Here is a 20,525-nt window from a genome sequence, read left to right on the forward strand (position 1 = left end):
AAGTTTGAGTCTTGCAATGTTCCCATTTAAAGTTTATTTTTCTGATTTGAATAATACTGGTAATTTGCTATGGTAATCAGGGCCAAGGGGCAAAATGCAGGCAACTAAATGCAGAAGCGCAAATAGCGTTTTGTCTTCTGTTTCTGTGAAGTACAGTAACACGAAGCTCATTAACTGTGGGTCAACTTCCCCACTTAACCTTTGAAATGGGAAGCACCTGATCACTATCATTTAACAAGAAGCCAGATTCTCTCTCCTGTGACTGCTTCTGCTCCAAATGCCCAGCTTATGCCAATTTGGTCATTAAAAGCTTCCGTACTGAGTCTGTAGATCTGTGGGACTGTAGATCCTGAAGGAGGCTGACAAGGATCTCAAGAGCCCCTGTTCTACCACCAGCCTCCACTGCCAACATCCAACTCCCATGAACAGCAGGGCTGTTCCATGAGCTTTCACGGGAGTACTGCTTCTCCCTCACAATATAAACGGTATCCTGGGAGGCCATGAATGACTGTAGAAGACACATTAACCCTCCTGTGCTACCAAGGGACCCTTTAGCAGGCATTTTCTAAATTGCTAAATCACCAGCAACAACTAGTACAGCTGGATGGCTCTCTTCTTGATATTTAATGAAGAATTTACATGGCAAACTGTTGGTTAGTCCCAGCTTCTTTGGAACAGGTTTAGAGCCTCCCGGTGGAGTGCTTTCTGTGTCGAAGAGAAGCCTCTCACCCTCCTCTGTCCCAGTTCTCAGGCCCTGACCTGTCCTCTGGGGCAGTGGGGTTTTAGGAACATTGTGTCTATCTACACAGTATCCGTAGATAGACCATAAAGGGGTCTGTAGACTTCACCCCTACTTAGTCATTTAAAGCTAGAGCCTCAGACATAAGTGGACTTCTGTGTGTGTGTGTGTGTGTGTGTGTGTGTGTGTACATCTGCACATTTGCAAAAGTGCCTGCACTTGTGAACACATGCATGTGGAAGTCAGAGATCAACCTCAACTAACGTTCTTCAGGAAACGTCCGCCTTGGTTTCTTGAGGCATGGTCTCTCACTGAGATCTGAGGCTTCCTTCTCAGACTAGGCTAATTAACCAGCAAATCCCAAGGACCCATTTGTCTTTCTTACCTCCCACTGGGTTTTGAGCATTCACTGAAGAGCAAACTCAAGCCCACGTGCTTGTAGAGGAAGCCCTTCACTGACCAAGCCTTTCTTTCTAGTTTTGAAGGATCTGTACTGTATGTTCAGATTTCTGTCCTGACACAATTCATGGAATACCCTCAGAGATACATCAGATAGTGTATTGAGATAACCACAGCTCAGAACTTAGACAAAACTGCTGCACTGTAGCCTCAACTACTCCTTGGTTAAAAATACATAAATAAATAAAACTTTGGCCAAGTTGCCATATCTCTTAAAACTTCTGCATGCATGTGACAGGACTGATAATCCCCAGGGACACATGTAGCAAGATGAAATGACACTGCAGTGGTCCCCAGAAGAGTTTTCATTGAAGATCAACAAGCTGGAAGGAGCAATGCACAGTCACTGCCAGAGGGCCAGTAGCAGGTGGCAAGAGCTATAGTGCACTCACAGTGAAAGGCATTAAGTTCCGCAGTGACAGTCTGCACAGTTCACCTGAGGAGGCTGAAAACAAAGGAAAAGTACAAGGTACATATCACACTGTGACTCCAGAGAAATCTCAATGTACCAGTGTGCTTAAGTCACATGATCTATAAGACACGACTTATGGGCTACATATCCTATAGTGAATTCACAAACAAAAATAGAGATGGTGGTATAACTTTAACCACAAAACAGTCTGTGAGTATCAAGGGCAAAAATGCAGATAAAGTGTTTGGTGCCTGGTAAACTCCCAGTGTCATTTGCTATAATCACTGTTAAGCAATATGGATTCAATCAAAATGGTAACTACTTGTCTGCAAGAGCTATGAAAAACTGCATATATGATGGATGAAGAAAAATACCAATATAAGCAATATCAAGAGCGAGGTTTGGCTTCTAAATTCTATAGGAGTCAGGAGGGAAATAATGAGCACCAAGAGTTCCACATCCAAGTAGCCTTCATAAAGGAGCTGGCAATTCAACTCTGTTGGGAAACAAGCTTGGGTTTACTTATCTTTTCTTAAGGTTTCAATGTGAAGTTCCACCACCCCCACCCCCACAGGCACCTGTGTTTGAACATGCTGTCACTAACTGGTGGCACTGTTTGGGAGGTTATGAAGCCTTGAGGGGGTGTTGCTTGGCTGACTGAGATAGGTCACTGGGGGAGAGCCTTTTGGGGTATAACCCAGCCCTGGTACCTGTCTAGTTCTCTACTGCCTGGTCCACCATGCCTTACCTCCTGCCACCACAGACAAAGCCAGCCTAGCTGCCATGCTTTCTCAGTCAAAATAGATATATCTCCTGATCTGGGAGCCAAAATAAACCTCTCCTCCCACAAATTCTTATCAGGTATTTGGTCACAGCAATGAGAAAAAAAGTAATTAGTATATATCTACCTTCCATGATCCAAGTTCAAAGCTCAAATGGACGGAAACTGTAGACACGTGTTATAATCACCACAACTATTATGGCACAGACTTGGACATAGTCAGAGGCTGTGAAACAAAGCTGCATGTTGCTCATAATATGCAGTGTGGTGTCTTTCTCCTCCAAGTAGGAGGAGGTGTGTTACACTAAGCTTCAAAGTAATAATACACACAAAGTGGCTCACAAGCTCACTTACTCTTTAAGTTGTTTTGTGATAAACTTATACACATTCATCAACCACAGGTGGTTGAACAAAACTCCAGACAGCACTGTAAGCCTGCCTTGGAATTCAAATTTGTAAATCTAACCAGGGACTGGAGCAATGGCTCAGTGGGTAAAGCATTTGCCATGCTCATCTGAACTAGAGTTTAGAACCCTAGATGGGTGGACACGGTGGCCTGCCTGTAATCCCAGCACACAGGAGGCAGGGGCAAGAGATCCTTGGAGCAAGGTCACTAGACAGTCTGAGGGAATCAGTGATCTCTAGGTTAAAGAGAAACCCTGCCTCAGTGTATAAGGCAGAGAGCAATCACAGAAGATAGCAGATGTCTTCACTTGGCCTACATATGCAAGCACACAAATGCGTTTGCACACGTAGTACATATACGTGTACATGCAAAAAAATGCTAATCAAACACAAGCTCAAATCTGAGCATTTTAGCAGCTTCTAGTGTAAGCCAGTTGTCATGCAGAAAAGCAAATGAAATCACTGCAAGACCTGGTGAGTTAGGTTTTCAGTAAACAAAGCTGACTGCATAAGTACCATGTAATTAAAATGATGAAATTCTAGTGTCCAATTAGACAACTATGTTTTCCTGTAAGAATCCCAAATTTCTGTCTTGCTTCTTAGCCCCACATAATCAAAAATAATGTCATTTACATACACAAAATCAAGTATGAAAAACTTTGTACAGATGCATCATTTAAAATAAATACACTGTGGAGACACAAGCATGAGTTCAATCCAGTGTACGCACATAAAATTCCAGGGATGGTGGCACTGTGCTAAGAATGCAGAGAGAGGTAGACCACTGGGGTTTGTTGGCAAGCCAGCCCTCAGGTATTACTGAAGCTCCCCATCTCTCTTTCTGGAGAACAATGTTGAACATAGAAACTCATGGCTGCACAAGGTGCAGAGAGAGAATACAGTGATAAACGAGAGTTCAACTGTAAATAAGTCATATAAATATCCTATCTCCTCTCAAGCTCAGGAAACATCATGAAAGAACGAGACAAAAATATATAATACCCAAACATAGGGGGAGGAGTTGTGAAATGCCATCTTCTGAACACAGCCATTGCAGTCACAAACTCATTGTCTCTGGGAAGGTCAGCACTGAGTCTGCACAAGAATGAGCCCAAAAGTAGACACATGTAAATAAAGGAGGCCTACACCTTGCTGTTGAGCTGTTTGTCAATAACAGATCGAGTGAGCAAGAGCTCATTGCCTTCAGTGGTGTATCCACAGATGACTCCATATGAATAAGTCCAACCCAATTGTCACATAGTCATCCCTGGCTAAACCAAATGAGTCACAAATCAAAACCAAAACCAACATGAATCTGAATAAGGGACTGGGCGGGATGAGTGACAGTTGGCAGGGATGGGAGGGAGATAAGAGAAAAACCACTGGAGAGAGTAATCAGAATGCAATATATACGTGTATAAAGTTGTCAAATAAGAAAATTAGTCAGTAAAAAATGGGGCACAGCTGAGGAATGAGACCTGAGGATTCTTGTGGTATGTGGGTGCATACACATGTATTCATGCAAACATGAACACATAAATGAATAACTGAGTAACTAAATAAAAGTGAGTTGGGACAATCATCAAAATGTGCATGTTTAAGCCTTGTATGGTAATACATGGCTGAAATTCCTGCACCAGGAAGGCTGAGGCATGAGTTTAAGGCTAGTCTTACTACACAGAGAGACCTTGTCTAAAAAGTCAATAAAAGAGATGGTAGATCAATATATAAATATATAGACACATACAAGAAATACAAAGAGAATGAATAGACGATAGATAGATAGATAGATAGATAGATAGATAGAATAGACAAATAATTGCTAAATACAAAGGTAGTTTAGGTCTCAGAATATTTAAAACCCTAAGTGAGCTGGAGCCCATGACATTCATCCAGTCTCAGGAGGTTGACACAGGGGGATTTGAGCCTAAGAGTTCAAGAGTCAGTAGAGTGAGCCTCCATCTTAGAACAAAAATGATAGATAGATAGATAGATAGATAGATAGATAGATAGATACCAAACTTGCCCTGACAGAATGAGCAGGATAAGAATATGTAATAGATATGACTCCAGAACAACACATTCTGGTGTCATTTTTCAGAGGCAGAGACAAAGACTTTGGGGAATTGGTATCAGGGGAGCTGGGGGTGTCAGCAGCAATCAGCTGCTTATATGTGTTATGATCTTCAAAGGGAAGTAAAGAGTCTCATGTTGGAGCCATGAGCAAGACTCGTTTAAGTGATTTTAAGTGATCACAGAAAGTAACTCTGGTTAAACATCAAAGAAATAAATCTTAGTGCCCAACTGAAAAAGCTGTCTTCATTTTAATGAGTTCGACATCCAAAGTAAGAAAAGTTAAAGAAATCTTTGATTTTTCTTCTTCTTCTTCTTTTTCTTCTTACATTCACCTTTGTAAAACACTAGTTAAGAAACAGGCTGAGTATAAACGTGTAGATTCTTCAAATGTATTTTCCAAAATCACAAACAGAGAAGGGGCACAGCAACAAGATACTAAGAGGGGAATGCCCTCACAGAGCCTGCTTGGTCTGGAGACTGCCACTGTCCTGTCTGCCTGGAGTCCTTGCCCCAGGCATGAGGAGTTAAGCCAACTAGTCTGTGTATCTCTCGTGGCTGCTACTGAGCCACGGGTAATGAGAATTGGAGCAACAGTCAATAGGTGTTTTATGGAGGAGAACTTTGTACCAAGTTAGGGGAATTCCCCACAACAAACTCCAGAACACTCAAATTCTCTTTCTACTGGTCCAAGGTCATCTGGCACAAGGAACATAAATACCCCATGTTTTGTGTCTCTTCATCCATGTAAATCCACAAGGCAGAAATTAAAGTTCCGTACAAGTGAAGCTTCCATAATGGCTGCTTGTGTATTGAAATGCTTACAATTTGCCAGCAGGAAAACAGAGAACCTGATCTTTGAAATCTGGGGCACCCCACCTCAGACCACCCATGAGAAACTGACACCAAGACTGAAGACATCCTAACTTGATACAAGGTTGAAGTGGGTAAATTGTCACCTGAACCCTCCACAATTATCATGTCAGGTACAGAGCCACCACGCATAGGTCAGCAAAAGATCCAGTGGTTGTGCAGTATCAGCCGCTCTACAGTATTCCAAGTTTCAGTGGTGAAGTCCTGAGTGACTGTGCACTATTGCCATGAATAACTATATCAAAGATCCCAATGGCCCAGACCCATGGGAAAGGCAAGACCTTCCCTGGACAATCTCCCGAATAGCAAAGTTTTGGTCTGAATACTGATGGATGTTGGCATTGTATGTAGAAAGAATCAAGCACAGCTTCATCTTCTAGATGACTACAGCTGAAGATCACTCCCAAAGGTCCCTGTAGAGATGAGTTAGCCCATCCTCTCATGCAGCTGTGTATAATAATAAACACAATGAGTTTTGGACTGCCAGTGTGTCTCTATCAGAGAGCACAGCCTACCTGTTTCTGAATTTTCTGTACATGTGTCTATCATTTCTTCATTCTTTATTGCCCAGTCAGGTCATCCCCAAAGCTGCAAAGATCTCAAGGACTGTGGATTATTTGATTTTCCTGAGCCTGATTCTCAGGTTTTGTCTTTTCATAATGCATCCCTCTCCTCTATAATGTCCTTGCTCTAACCTACAACACTCACATCAGTGGCTTAATATGAATTAAACTACATAGTTCACAACATGTGAGTGACATTTGTCTCCTGACTCTAGTATCATTATCATGAGAACATTGCCTCCTTTAGAGGAAGGAGAGAAGAGAGAAATGGATAGGATGCAGGAGGGGGGAAGACATTAGAGAGAAAGAGACAAGGAGAAACAGACAAGGAGCATCATTTAGGCCTTTGAAGGTCTTACCTACCTAAAAGTGATAAATATCATTTCCTCCAAAACTCAAAGACAGTCCTGACCTCCATGACTCCACAATGCTTGGGAATAGGGAATGGTCACATATTAAAAAAGGAGAACACATTTCCATTGCCAAACATCATCCTTGCCAACCCTATTGATTCACATGTTTGGGCTTCTAATTTATGAAGCACAAGAGTGATTGGTACAGTAACATTCTGTAACTGTCAGGCTAAGATGGAATAGACTGTGTTGCTTGGGAAACTCTGTGTTTTGATATATGTTCTGAGTGAGTGTGTCTCTCCTCTTTAAACCCATACGTTAGAAGCCCAGTGCCCAACATGGCTGAATTTGGAGTGGGTGTTAAAATTAAATGGAGACACAGAAGTAGGGTCCTGATCCAAAAGTATCTGGGACATATAAGAAGAAACAGCAAAGGACAGTGGCTGTGGTTGTGCTGGTGTAGGGCTGGCCTAACATGCCCAGGAAACCCCAGCTTCATTCCTCAGCACTAGTTTTTAAAACTGAGCATGAGCATATGCCTGTAAGCCCAGTACTTTGGAGGTAGAGGCAAATCAGAAGACTAAGGTCACTAGCAACTACAAAGTGAGTTTAAGGTAAACCTAAGATTAGGAAACCCTGTCTCAAAAGAAAAATTGTATATGGTGAGAGATACCAAAAATCTCTCTCTCCTTGTTCCTGAAAAGCAAAAGTGTCACCCTGGTGGGTGAGCCTGAAGCATCAAGCAGTGGCTTCAGATAGAATGGGCTTTGCCCTGCTATGATCTGGACTTGGTTGGGACCAAACACCTCTGTTATCCTGTGGACATGAGACTATCTATTCTATGTCTGTTTAATTAAAGGAGCATACCAGTTGTTTGGTTCCAGGTTCATGCCTAGGGAGGAATTTTCCCTTATGGTGAACTATACCTGGAGTCCCACCCATACATGATTTGGATGTTATTTAAAATAGACTCTAGGCTTGAGTCTAGCATTGATGCTGGGCTGAGTTAAGACTATGGGGCTGTTGGGATGAATGTATACCGTGCAAACAGAATGTGACGGTGAGGTGGACAGAATGCTATTGTCTGAGTGTTTGTGTGGCCCTGACACATGTGTTGAAGCTCTAAGTGCCAAAGTGATTGTCTGGGGAAGTAGCTAAAGTCAAACAAATGTTAGTGTCCTGCTTCCATGGGTGAGTACCTAGTACTTAGTGCTTGCCGTTGCTTTTCCCTTTCTCCATGCAAGAAGAGGCTGTGTAGGCACACAGAAGGGTGGCAGTGTTCACAGGCTAAAAGATCAGGCTCAGAAGGAAACCTGAATGCTCACACATTGATCCAGGACTTCCAGCCTTCAGAACCATGAGAAAATGCTTATCTGTTATTTAAGCCAGAAATTCTATAGGAATCTGTTATGGCAGGGCCTCCAGAGACTTCATGTTGCAGCTGGGAGGAATGTTGAGGGTTTTCACTGAAAAAGAAAAGTTACCAAATTTTTCCTGAGAATTCTAGCCTTTAGACAGCTCCTTTCAGTTCACCCTGAAGATTTTATAAATTTGTGTTCTCGGTCGTCCATTCAAGATGTGCACCACTGCCCACGACATGTATGACCACACACAGTGCCACAGCAGAACAATGAAAGTGCGCAATAAACCCAAGGCATGATTCCCAATCCGAAAGGTATCGTTAGGCTGACTGCATCATTAAAAGCATGAAACTGCTAAAAAGAAATCATGCAAGACAAAAGTTCGCTTCAATCCTCACATGGATATGGCTGGCCTTCTAAACACTGGACTGAAGACATGAAAAAAAAAAGACATCTAAATACTGCAAATGATGAACAATTGTAGGATTTTTAAATTTTATTACATTTTATTTGTATAAATGTGTCTGTGGGAAAGGGTGTGTATTTGTGGAATAGAGAAGATGACTGACTCGTGGCCATTGGTTATATCCTACCACCATGTGGTTCCTGGGACTAGAACTCAGGTCAGCAAACCTGGAGATGAGTAAGACCCACCCACTGAGTCATCTCACCAGTCCTTAGGATTTAAGGGACCAGAGACAGTGTGGTATATAATAGCCTAATAAATAGATATGACAGCCTGGGTGTTTATGTGTGGTGAGAGGATGAATCCCCCACCTACCTGCCCCAGGAACCAGTTACTGATGACTTCCACCTGGTCATCCCAAGTCTGAGTGTTAGAATGCCAGGGTTTGTGGCCTGATAATTGGGAGCTGTATCTCAGGTCTCCTGGAAGTGACCAGATGGGGGAAACCCTGCCCACATGAACAATCTCACCACGCTGCTTTTCACAGTTCTAAGCCATCTGTGCTAGCTAGAGGTCTCTGTCACTCTGTGAACAGCACCTGAAGTCCCATCGGCCCATGTGCTCTGCCAAACCAAGTGAGTCGAGGAACCCGTCATCTGTGGAAATGCTGAGATCCAGACCAAATGTGATTTGTTCTGCTTCAGCATTTCCTCAAATGACTCCATTAGGGGATCGCTGTGGCTCAGGGCTAATTAACTCATAATGGGTGCAAAGCATCCTGGGATACCAGCCCAGAGGGTGTCAAGGGATGCTAGGCCTTCTGCACACACCCTGGCCCTCCTCAGGATGACAGTGCGCACTCAGTTACAGCCATGTACAAACAGGGCATGCAGAGACAACTAAGCCTGTAGGAAGTCTTAGGAAGTGAATCCTGCTCCTTGCTGGAGCTATTGGGTTACCAGTTTAGCATGGAAGGCCTAAGTCATATCAGTGGGGTTTAAGTTCTGTGTCAGTCACATCCTGGCCATGTGACTTTGGTGGCATTATTTCAGTGACAAAAGGGGATAAAGCTAGTTACCCTCTTTGGTTGAATTAAATGAGATAATGTTACACAGGACCCAAGTCTTTGGTTTCTGTGTTTCTTCTCATCCTGTAAAGAAACAGAGTGATATTTAAATTTCCAAAATGAATTTGGCCTTTCTGTTATCTGTGGAATTACTCAGTGGAGGCTGTCTTGTTCTGAGGCCTTCGGCAAGGGCCATATCAGGCACATACGAAAAGAGTTAAGAAATGCCTCCTGTTAAGAATCGGTACTCCACATGTGTCTCATTTTTAGAGCCATGCCTGAGCCATCAAATCTGGTTTCTAGGAGTGCATCCCCCTTTGAAGATGCCCAGTAGGTCTGGAAAGATAAAGCAGGTGAACCCTGGTGGTGGGGCTGCTCTCTTTCCTGATAAGCTGTTTTGGTCATTTTTCTCTGGGCTCTCACTGTGAGCACTTGATACCATCTGTACCCCTGGGGATAGAAACTGTAGATGGAAACCAAATCTTGAGCTCTTCCCTATCTCCAGGTCAGAGCTTGGCTCCTGAGCTCTCAAGATAGCACAGGGAGCATGACTTGACGTCAGACCTTCTCTTTGGATGGGGATGATGCACTGTCTTTCATGACAGTGAGGATTGGAGTCTGCTGTGGAGGCTACTACCTCATCTGCCACTGAGGGCATCCACACATGACCATGATGGTGTGATTTGAGCATGCCTTTCATTTTTTTTCAAACTAATAATTAAGCTAGCTGCTCAAAAACAAATAGAATTTAAGGAAAACCACATATAGCAGTTTCAACGTGAAATGTTCCCCCATAAACTCATGGGTACAAATACTTGGTCCTCGTGAGGTGGGTCCTTCCTGGAGGAAGTAGAACACACAGGGCAGGCTTTGGGATTCCTGCAGCCTGGCCTGATCTCCTATCTGTTCCCTTCTTTCTGATTGTGAACACGACACTTCCACCATGCCTTCTCCCACCATAATGGAACATAGCTCCTGGAACTGTAAACTGAAATAAACCCTTTCTGGTCTGGTCACAACAATAAGAAAAGCAATTAACAGGTCCTGGCTCTATGAGAACAACAACAACAAAAAAAAATAGCTGCCCTCCCTTCTATAGCCAACAGTGGAAAAACAATGGCAGAAGTCAACACCAGGGAGAGTGTCCCCAAGACAGGCAATAACTGTGACTTCAACCATATTTGGAAAAAGGATCTTCGTGGATACAATCCAGTGAAGGGTCTTAAGAAGAGCTCCTTCTGGATAATCCATGGGAGTCATGAGCTTGATGCAAAGTGACCTTAGAGGAGGCAGAAGAGGAAAAGACATGGACATGGCAAGAAGGCCATAAGAAGACAGAGGCTGAGATGGAGCGTCTTGCCAGAATCCCAGAAGCAACTTATAAACGAAGAGAGAGTTTGTTTTGCCTTACAGTTCCTGGAGATACCATCCGTCACAGCATGGAGGGAGGGGAGTGTGGATCTACAGTAAAGAAACAGAGAGGGGACAGGAGATAGGCTCCTGCTATACAACCTCAAGGCCTGGCCCCTAGGGACAAACTGTAGAGCAACAGACACTGTAGGAGTCAGAAAGACCCTTCTACTGGAGCCCTCAGAGACAGTACAGCCCTGTGACACTTTGAACTTGGGCTTCAGCCTCCAGAACTGTAACACATAAACACTCTACTGTTCTCAGCCCCCTAGTTAACATCATCCCCCAGCACTTTCATGTCTTAGCACACCAAGTGTCCAGAAATGTAGACTGCCCTCAGTTCATAAGACACAAAAAGACAGGGCAAACTGAAGCAGACCCAGGATTTATTGCTAAAATCTGTCTCTCTGGCAAACCCCTAGAGGCATGGACTCTCACAAAGGAGCTTGAGTGGGGGGGGGGGAGCTAAGGAGAAGCTACATAAACAAAAATTCAAGATAATTCGGGGTTTACCTCTTCCCTCCCCACCCAGCACTAGAGCTACCCAGTTTGTGGGGTATCTGTCCTCTACAAGGTTTCATTAGTGTTTTATAGACTATTTCAAAACACAAGCACCTGCCATGACAGTGATGAGAGCAAGGAAAGCGCTGTCCAGTCTTAGAGGCTGTGCTGGAAAGAGGCAGCCCTGGCCCCTTCCCATTGCCCACCTTTTATTAATGGAGAACTGGGAGGGGGACTGTTGGGTTGTTGTTGTGGGCACCATTGTCTCCTGAGGCAGCCCTGGCTGTGCATGAACACCTTTTATTGCATACAAATGAAATCTTTAACCGGCAATTTATCTCTTAGTTTTATATAACAGATGTCTACACACCATTTGCCTCTACAATATCACCGTGCACATGATGGAAGCATGAACATCTAATTCACTTAAAAAAAAAAAGCTGGGGGCCTGGAGAGGCGGCCCAGTAGTTAAGAGCACTGACTGCGCTTCCAGAAGACCAGGTTCAATTTCCAGCGCCCAAATGGCAGCTCATAGCTGTCTGTAACTCCAAGATCTGACACCCTCACACAGACATACATGCAAGAGAAACACCAATGCACATAAAATAAAAATAAATAATTTCTTAAAGTTGGTTTGATATGTGGCATTTTGATTTGGTTACATAAAGATTTGGCCAGTATCTACAAGGACCACCAGCTGAAAGAATAACAGCTACTGCATCATTACTGAGCACTTGCCAAGTGTGGGGCACTGTGCTGAGCATCTAAGAAGTGATCATTCATTTAATCCTTCCCAAAACATGGTCAGATGAACATTAAGAGGATGACCTTGTAAACTGGTTAACTGGGGCTCAGATGTTTTGAATAACTTATCCCAACTCATAGGCTGCAAAATTAGGATTCCAACCAGCTTCCTCTGCCGCAAGGCCTGTGACAGGCACACCGTGCAAGATTTCCTAGACTTGGAGTTCCACAATTAGAACACAGGGTTGCAGCTGCAGGACCTGGAGGAGGCGTGGCCACAGAGTCAGACCTTCCAGGCTTTGTTACTCACTGTACACGTGCTCCTTGACTGGAAATGTGAATTAACCTTAGGATCAGATAAGTAAAGACCAAGTTAACTTGCTGTGTATACATTTGTGCGTGCACGTATGTATGTATGTGTGTGCTTGTGTGTTTGGATACTATATGTGTGTATTGTGAGTATATGTGTGTGTATGTGCATGTGTGTGCTATGTGTACTACATGGTATGTGTGTGCGTGTGTGCTCATCTGTCTGAAGGAGCGAGAAGAGGTTGTGGCGCAAGCTGTAGCGATCAGTTCTCCAGAAGAGTAGCCCTGATGTGTTGTGGCTACTTAAACACTGATCTCTGATTCTAAAACAGCAGCTCTCAACCGGGGGGTGTTGTAACTCCTTTGGGATCACATATCGGATATCCTGCATATCAGATATTTACATTACAATTCATAACAGAAGCAAGATTACAGTTATAAAGCAGCAATGAGAATAATTGCTATGAAATAAGTAGCAATGAAAATAATTAAGGTTGGGGATCCCTGTACATGAGGAACGTATTAAAGGGTCACAGCATTAGGAAAGTTGAGAACCATTCTCTAAAAAGAAAGCAGTGATAATGGTGATAATAATGTATTACCCCCTCATCAAGTTTTACCTGAATGTCTCCCTTGAGATTGCTGCTATGCAGAACAAGGATAAGAAACAACTGTATGTTTTTATGCAAAGGTTGCCTACTCAGTAAAGGGCACAGGGTAGGCAGGTACCTGCTCAGACATGGGCCAGGGAATTGCTTAGACACAGGTCCAGGACCTGCTCAGACACAGAGTAGGGTCTTTCTCAGACACAGGTTAGGGACGCACCCTGATACAGAGCTAGAACTCAATCGGGCTCAAGCTTGACTTGAGCCAAGGCAAGTGCCGGGGTTAACTCCTCACAAACAACTCCTTGTTAAGGTCATGGATCAGACAGAATCAGGCAGCAGGCAAGCACTGGCTCCCCTGGAGAAGACTGCCACGCTGAGGAGGAGAGGTGGGGTGCAATAGCCAGCTGTCACATGTTCCTTCTGCCCTGCGCATCAAAAAGCACTGATGCTTGTGTCTTACAGGATTTTGCAGACTCTGTGTCCCAGCTGGTCACACAGAAGTTCCGTGAACTGACAGTTGGCCTGATGTCTGTGTATGCCCGCCACAAAACACTGGCAGGGATCGTCATGACCAAAGGTAACCACCTCTCTCTTCTCCTTTGTGAAAGTTTATCTCCACATAAAGAAATGTTAATATAAACTGGGTCCTAGAAGTCAAAGGATGCTTTCTACCATAGGGGATGAACAAAGGAAGATAATGTAGAATGCAAAGATACCAGTGACCACTGTTACTTCCAGAACAACCACACTAGCAATATTGTGAATTTTTTTTATATTTCTCTTGATTCCCATAAACTCTATTAGGTGTTTTTTTATACCCCACTTTCAAGGGTGATGCCAGTATTTGTAAAAGCTGGAAACAGAGGTCAGGCTACCACATAAGTAGCTTGAAGCTGACAGATTAGGAGGTGCCTGCTTCTCTGTCACCTCTAATGTGCTTAAGACTGGCGACTGATGACATCACTTATACAGAATGAGTATGCCACATGAGTCCCTGTACACAGAGCAGAAAGATAGAACCAGCTTATACAAAAGAAGTCAGGTGTGGAAGTAGACTGCCCAAGAGATGTTGGCTGTCAAAGTATCTTCTTCTAATGTCAAAGGATATCTACAGGCCCTTTCCAGGAAACAGTCAATCCTGATAGGTCACTGCTACTGTATGCCAGGTAGGAAGAAAGTTGTGACTGTATTTAAACAATCAAATTTCTGAAATTTTCTAATTACTAAGTGAATATAGCTATTGAGCAGCTTGTGTGAATTCAACCATTTTTACCTCCAAAGTAGAGAACATTTATCATAAAATAAAAATTATTTGGGAGCAATGAAATGTTCATACTCACATGTTATTTTGTATAGGTAAGGCAACTTCCAGGACTGAAAACACCATCTTTCTGTGCCCGAAATTACTTACACTTAAAAAAATGAAAAAATAAAATTAATGATTGTCATAGCTTCCTTGTCACTCCATATACCTAGGAATCACTTCAATACTCAAGAGCAATAGAACAGAGAAACAAATCCTCAGGCCTCATTGTAGACGCGGCACACGGTAGAGGATTCAGCCTTTCCAATTTCCGTATCTTAGCAAAGTGGAAATCGCAATGCTTCCTCACAGTGTAATTTGTAAGATAAAGTACATCAAATGCTTTGAAAGGTGAAAATCATTTTATACACACAGCCTCCTGTTCTACGGTGAAGCAATCCACTGCTCTCAATGATATCATTGTGTGTGGTGCCATGCATAAACCTGAGCCACTAAAAGGGCTGCCACCCCTGCTTTCACACACTGAACATCATCTGTCCCTGAAAAAGCAGCAACTTTCTAAGACCAGGGCTGATCAACTTTTACCAAGATCATCACCACTGGGTACAGTCTTGTATCTATCCAGCCACTAATCCTCTTTGCACTCACCACCATTCTGCATGAAAAGACCTAAGCTCCTTCTAGAAATCTAATGGCTTATTGAGGGAACCAAGATGAATCCAGCTCTATCTACAGCTAGCTTTATGACTCAAGGCAGGCTACTTGGCCTCTTTGGGACTTAGTTTTCTCACTTGTAAAAATGAGACAGACTCATAAGGAATACCTACCACACAGCGTCACATTGAAGGTTAAATGCATGTATGTGTACTGGTTGGGTTTTACTGCCACCTTGACACAACCTAGGCTTACCTGGAAAGAGTCGTTTTTTTATGCTTTTGCTGATTCATTGAGAAGTTAATGCAACATATTTTAACCATATACTTTTCCCCCTCCAATTTCTCCATACCCATCCAACTTTATCTTTCTGTGCTCTCTCTCTCTCTCTCTCTCTCTCTCTCTCTCTCTCTCTCGAAAAAAAAAAAAAAAAAGTCATGCACACACACAAAAAAAAAACATGGAATGTAAATTGTGTTGGCCAAGGGTCTTAATGGAGAATTATCTAGATTAGATCATCCTGTGGGACCGTCTGTATAAGACTGTGTTGAGACTTAATCGATATAGGAAGACCCAGCCCATTGTAGGTGGCACCATTCCCTAGACAGGGGTTCCTGAATAAAAGATAGGAAATTTAGATGACAGCAAGCAGGTGAGGAAATGGGCCCTCACACATTTATGTCTCCCCACTTTTCACTGTGAATGTGATGTGACTAGCTTCTTGAGTTCTTGCCTCTACTTCCCCTCAATGATAGACTGTAACATGGAATTTTAAGCTGAACAACCCCTTTCTCTCCTGAGCTGTTGCTTGCTAAGATATTTCGTCATAGTAAAAGAAATGAAACTAGAACAGAGACCTAATCCATAGTAAGAAATGTACAATGCTCAGTAGTAGGCATGTTATCTTTAATGCTCAAGTTAATAGCTGAGTGCCAGCCATGAAAGGGTCTGGGAAAAACACCAAAAAATTAAATTTACCAAGTGCCTACTCTTGTGAATCTGGTATTCAACTAGGGAATGTGTCATTTAAAAAAAAAAACATAAAACCAATACAAAATAATCCTGAGAGTATCAGACAGAGTCTCAGAACACACAAACAAATCACTGGTAATTTTTAAAAATGTGAAGTTCCTCATAAGTTTCTGCCACAGGTTCCAGGACAATTCAGCAGGAAAGGTAAGATAGATAGATAGACAGGCAGGCAGGCAGGCAGGCGGGCAGGCCAGAGAACAGGCACATTTCTTTGCTCTTGTGCCATTTTTGCCCAAGTCCAAAAGTCTGGGTAAGCATGACTTTGTGCACTAGTTTTCAACAGTTCCCAGCTCTGAGTGCCTTCCCAGTGGCTCCCCAGTTTCACAGAAAACTCAAAATGACAGTTATTGGAAGCTAATCTGAGACTTCACCGAGAAGACAGTCATGTTTTACAAGGGCTTGTAAAAAGATAATGCTTCAATTGCCAGCCAGCACACTGTTTTCTATGCAGGTGATTTATTTATTTATGTGAACTAAATTCATTATGTAAAACAGAGTCTTTACAGGTAAGGCTTTATAACTAGTTGTCTGTAAACCCTGGAGTATCAATTGCTGAAATTTGCTTTTCTATTATAATGGGAATAGTTAATCAACTTTGACTTAGGAAAGATTATAAAAATATGCAAGTAATGAATAGAAATATTTGTAATTATTTACTTACTGAAATTTGATGTGCCATATAATCTTAAATCCAGTTCAGTTATTCAAATGCCTGAGGAATTCTAAAAGATAGGAGTGTGTGTGCTATACCAATTATAATGCAAGAAATTAAACTGAGTCTGAAATAAACTTCATTCAACTTTCACTATTTGCAGAAGGAATATTGTTTTTTAGCCATTATGAGAAATACTACTGGGAAAAAATATTTATAAACAGACTTTTTAAATCTTCATCTAATTAGCCCAATCATGTGAAGAAAATTCAAATAGGAAAGAACTTTTGAATAAAAACTAATATTTATTGTTCTCTTCACTCTTAGAAGTTGCTCTTTCTGCCCAATAGAATTTGTTTTATTAATTCTTCAATAATTTCTACATGCCCAAAATGTATTTTGATCATATTCATTCATAACTCCTTCCAGATCTTACCCCACTCCCAACTTCATGTCCATGTTTTTTGCAACCCACTAAGTCCAGTATGTGCCACACATAAAAGCGTGGGTGTCGGGCTATCCGCTGACATGTCAGTATACCAGGAGCCACATCCATAAAGAGAACTAACTGTCCCTCTGCCAGAACTCATCAGCTGTCAACAGCTGAAGTGGGGACTCATGAGTACCTCCCTACCACATGCCAGAATGCTAATAGGCTTGATCTTGTGCAGATCTTGTGCAAGACACCACAGCCGCTGTGATGTCATGAGTTCAGCAGTCTTGTCATATCAGAAGAATAACACCACATTGGTTCTACATTTTTGTTGATAATATCTATAGATAATATCTATGACACCATCTGTAATCTGATACTCTTTCATGTGTGATTTTTGGAGTTATCATTTTATGACATCACTAAATATGTGTTATTTTATTCAATTTGGGGTGTACAGCTTCTTATTCTGGCGATCCAGCCTGGTAGCTACTCAAACTTTGTCTTATTATACAAATTCTCTCAATTATAGTTTTTAATAATAGATCATAACTGATAATACTTATATTCTAATTAATGCTTCTATATTTTTGAGTAGCCTAAGAGTTGAAAAACAATAACATAGCTGCTAAACTGGACAGTTGTAAACACAATTATCACAGAACCAGACGAGGACCTTGAATTACATTTCATTCTCTACCGACACAGTTTTTCCCAGATTGAGCCTCTGTCTTGCCCAAGTCACATAGGCTCTCCCTTCTGTCACTAGTTCAAAATCACATCACTTGTTTAATCCACTTTCATGGCTAGACCTTCTCATGTAGATTTTCAAGTTATGTGTCTTTTTTCCTAGTGTCTTAATTTTCTTTTTTCTTTTTTTTTAATTAAAAAGGGAAGTGAACCTTTAACACATTAACTTAGTTGTGTATCTTGTAAGTGAAGATGTCCACAAAACCATCCCACAACCTGCAACACCCTCAGAGCCCTGTCCCCAAGGACCCTGGCACACCACTTCCAGTCTAAACTGCTGTCTCCAGAATCAGCAGCTTTCAACTCTTTCATCTCTGTCTTTCATCTCTGCTACTTTCTTTGTGGCAGGCCATCATCAAGAAAAGAAATTCAGAGCTGCAAAGATAGCTCAGCGGTGTAGCGTACTTCTTGTTCTTGCAGAGGATCTAGGTTTGGTTTCCTGCACGAACATGGTAACTCACAACCATCCTCAGCTCCAGTTCCAGGTGATTTGACAACCTCTTCTGAAATCCTCAAGCACCAAGCACGAGCATGGTACGCATATGCACATACATGCAGGCAAAACATTTATAAACATGAAATAAATAAATTTTAAACATTTTAAAAGAAAAGGCATTCCTTTTTAAAAATATGTAAAAAGCCAAGTGTGGTGATTAATGCCTGTAACCTCAATACTTAGGAGGCTAAGGCCAGGGGGTACTGGGAGTTTGAGGAGAGTCTGAACTAGATAGTGAATTCTGCACGAGCCAGGACTATGGAAGAAGATCTATCTCAAGAGAAAAATGAGCACAGGCAAGGAACTTTGTGAATAATATCTTAAGTTGGTTCTCATACTACCTTAACAGTTATTCTGAGCAAGGTGACTGAAGTCTGGACAGAATCCACCAGCCAAGTGGTCAAAGATGTGGCTTCATGAAATCAGCTAGTATTTCCATAATAAAGAAAAAAAATTGGTTATTGAAAGAGCCATCACATCCCTTTTAAGTCGTACCTAGAAAACAACCATGCCTGGTTTAATGAGAAGTGCCAATTACTTCAACAGTGAAAAATTCCTGAGTTATTTCAAGTTCTAAAAATGTAGGGTGTGTTTTGACTGCATGTGTTTGCTCTGTACTTAAAATGAGCATGTGGGGTAGAGAAATCAGCCTTCACTGTCCTCGGTATGCTTTCAGCTTGAATAGTTATCACACGTTGTATGCAGCTGGATGAAACTGACATTTGATAAATCATGAAAGTTCAGACACATCTGAAACTTCTTCCAGAACATAGCGTGTGTGTATGCCCACCTTCCCAAGGGACTAGCAGAATCATGACATAAGCAGTTTATTCCCCAAATATCTCAGAACCTCCTCTTTTCCATTTTCTCTCATGGATGACTAGAAATCACTTCGATCCTGAAGCAGAGTCTTTTCATTCACATCCAGATGAGTGAGGAAGAGAAGCAGAAACAAAGGAACGGGACCCAAGACGATGATACTCAGCAGAAGCCTCGTATCAGGGTGAAGGATGGTAGATTCTTGTCTTGATTTCTAGGAACTGATCTTAACAACTACTAAACACATGCAACACAACATGGAGTTGGAGTAGTCTTTGTGATCTGTTCAGGCACATTAAGATTCATAGACACCGACATCCCAGAACACAATAAGAACCGTTGATGGGCAATTGATTTTAAATCTTTGGTTGAAACTGTTTAGACTACAAATTGCAGAATAGATTTTACCGCTCCTGTGCCTGACCTCTGTGCAGCTTGAATGCCAACCAATCATACTAAACAGCTCTCTTTAAAATAAAATCAGAGAAAAGTGTACCTGACTGGATATTTATCTCAGCCCAACCCTACTCATGGCTCATTTAGAGATAAATGATTTAATTTAAAATAATTCACAAGGTTCGATGAAAATGCTCAAAGGTAAAGGGGAGAGTCATACGTCTAACTTTGAGCTACATCGTTCTAAAATGCTTCAGTTTATCCCTTCTCAGTAAGGAAGAGTTTAGGAGAGAAATGTGTTTTTTTGTAAAAGGAAAAAAGAAGTCCAGAGAGATGACTTAGGTGATAAAGTACTTGCTTGGCAAGCAGAAATACTTAAGCTTAATGCCCAGAACCCACATAAAAAAGCTGAGTGTGTTTATTCTTAATAGCCAGAATCTGGAAGCAACCCAAATGTCCCTCAGTTGAGGAATGGATACAGGAATTGTGGGTACATTTATACAATGGAATACTACTCAGCAATTAAAAACAAAGAAATCATGAAATTTGCAAGCAAATGGTAGAAACTAGAAAAGATCATCCTTAGTGAGGTATCCCAGAAGCAGAAAGACACACATGGCATATACTCACTTATAAGTGGCCATTACATATGTAATATAGGATAAACATACTAAAATCTGTATAACTAAAGAAGCTAAGCAAGAAGGAGGACCCTGGGTAAGATGATCAATCCTCATTCAGAAATGCAAAAGGGACGGACACTAGAAGAGGGAGAAACAAGGAACAGGACAGGAGCCTACTACAGAGGATTTCTGAAAGACTCTGCCCAGCATGGTATTAAAGCAGATGCTGAGACTCATAGCTAAACTTTGGGCAGAGTACAGGGAATCTTATGAAAGAAAGAGGAGATAGAAAGACCTGGAGAGGACAGGAGTTCCACAAGGAGAGCAATAGAACCAAAAAAAT

At 42.0% G+C, this 20,525-nt stretch overlaps 1 protein-coding gene across 3 annotated transcripts in view; it reads left to right on the forward strand.

The window, feature by feature from the left end:
- Adarb2 (adenosine deaminase RNA specific B2 (inactive)) overlaps nt 1-20,525 on the forward strand; it is a 554,151-nt gene that overhangs the window by 456,026 nt on the left and 77,600 nt on the right. For all 3 annotated transcript variants that reach the window (XM_060373126.1, XM_060373124.1, XM_060373125.1), the window contains one exon: nt 13,526-13,640. In XM_060373126.1, the coding sequence (XP_060229109.1) occupies nt 13,526-13,640 (115 nt within the window). The remainder of the gene's footprint in view (nt 1-13,525; nt 13,641-20,525) is intronic.

Source organism: Meriones unguiculatus, chromosome 19, assembly GCF_030254825.1.
Source record: "Meriones unguiculatus strain TT.TT164.6M chromosome 19, Bangor_MerUng_6.1, whole genome shotgun sequence".
Lineage (NCBI taxonomy): Eukaryota > Metazoa > Chordata > Mammalia > Rodentia > Muridae > Meriones > Meriones unguiculatus.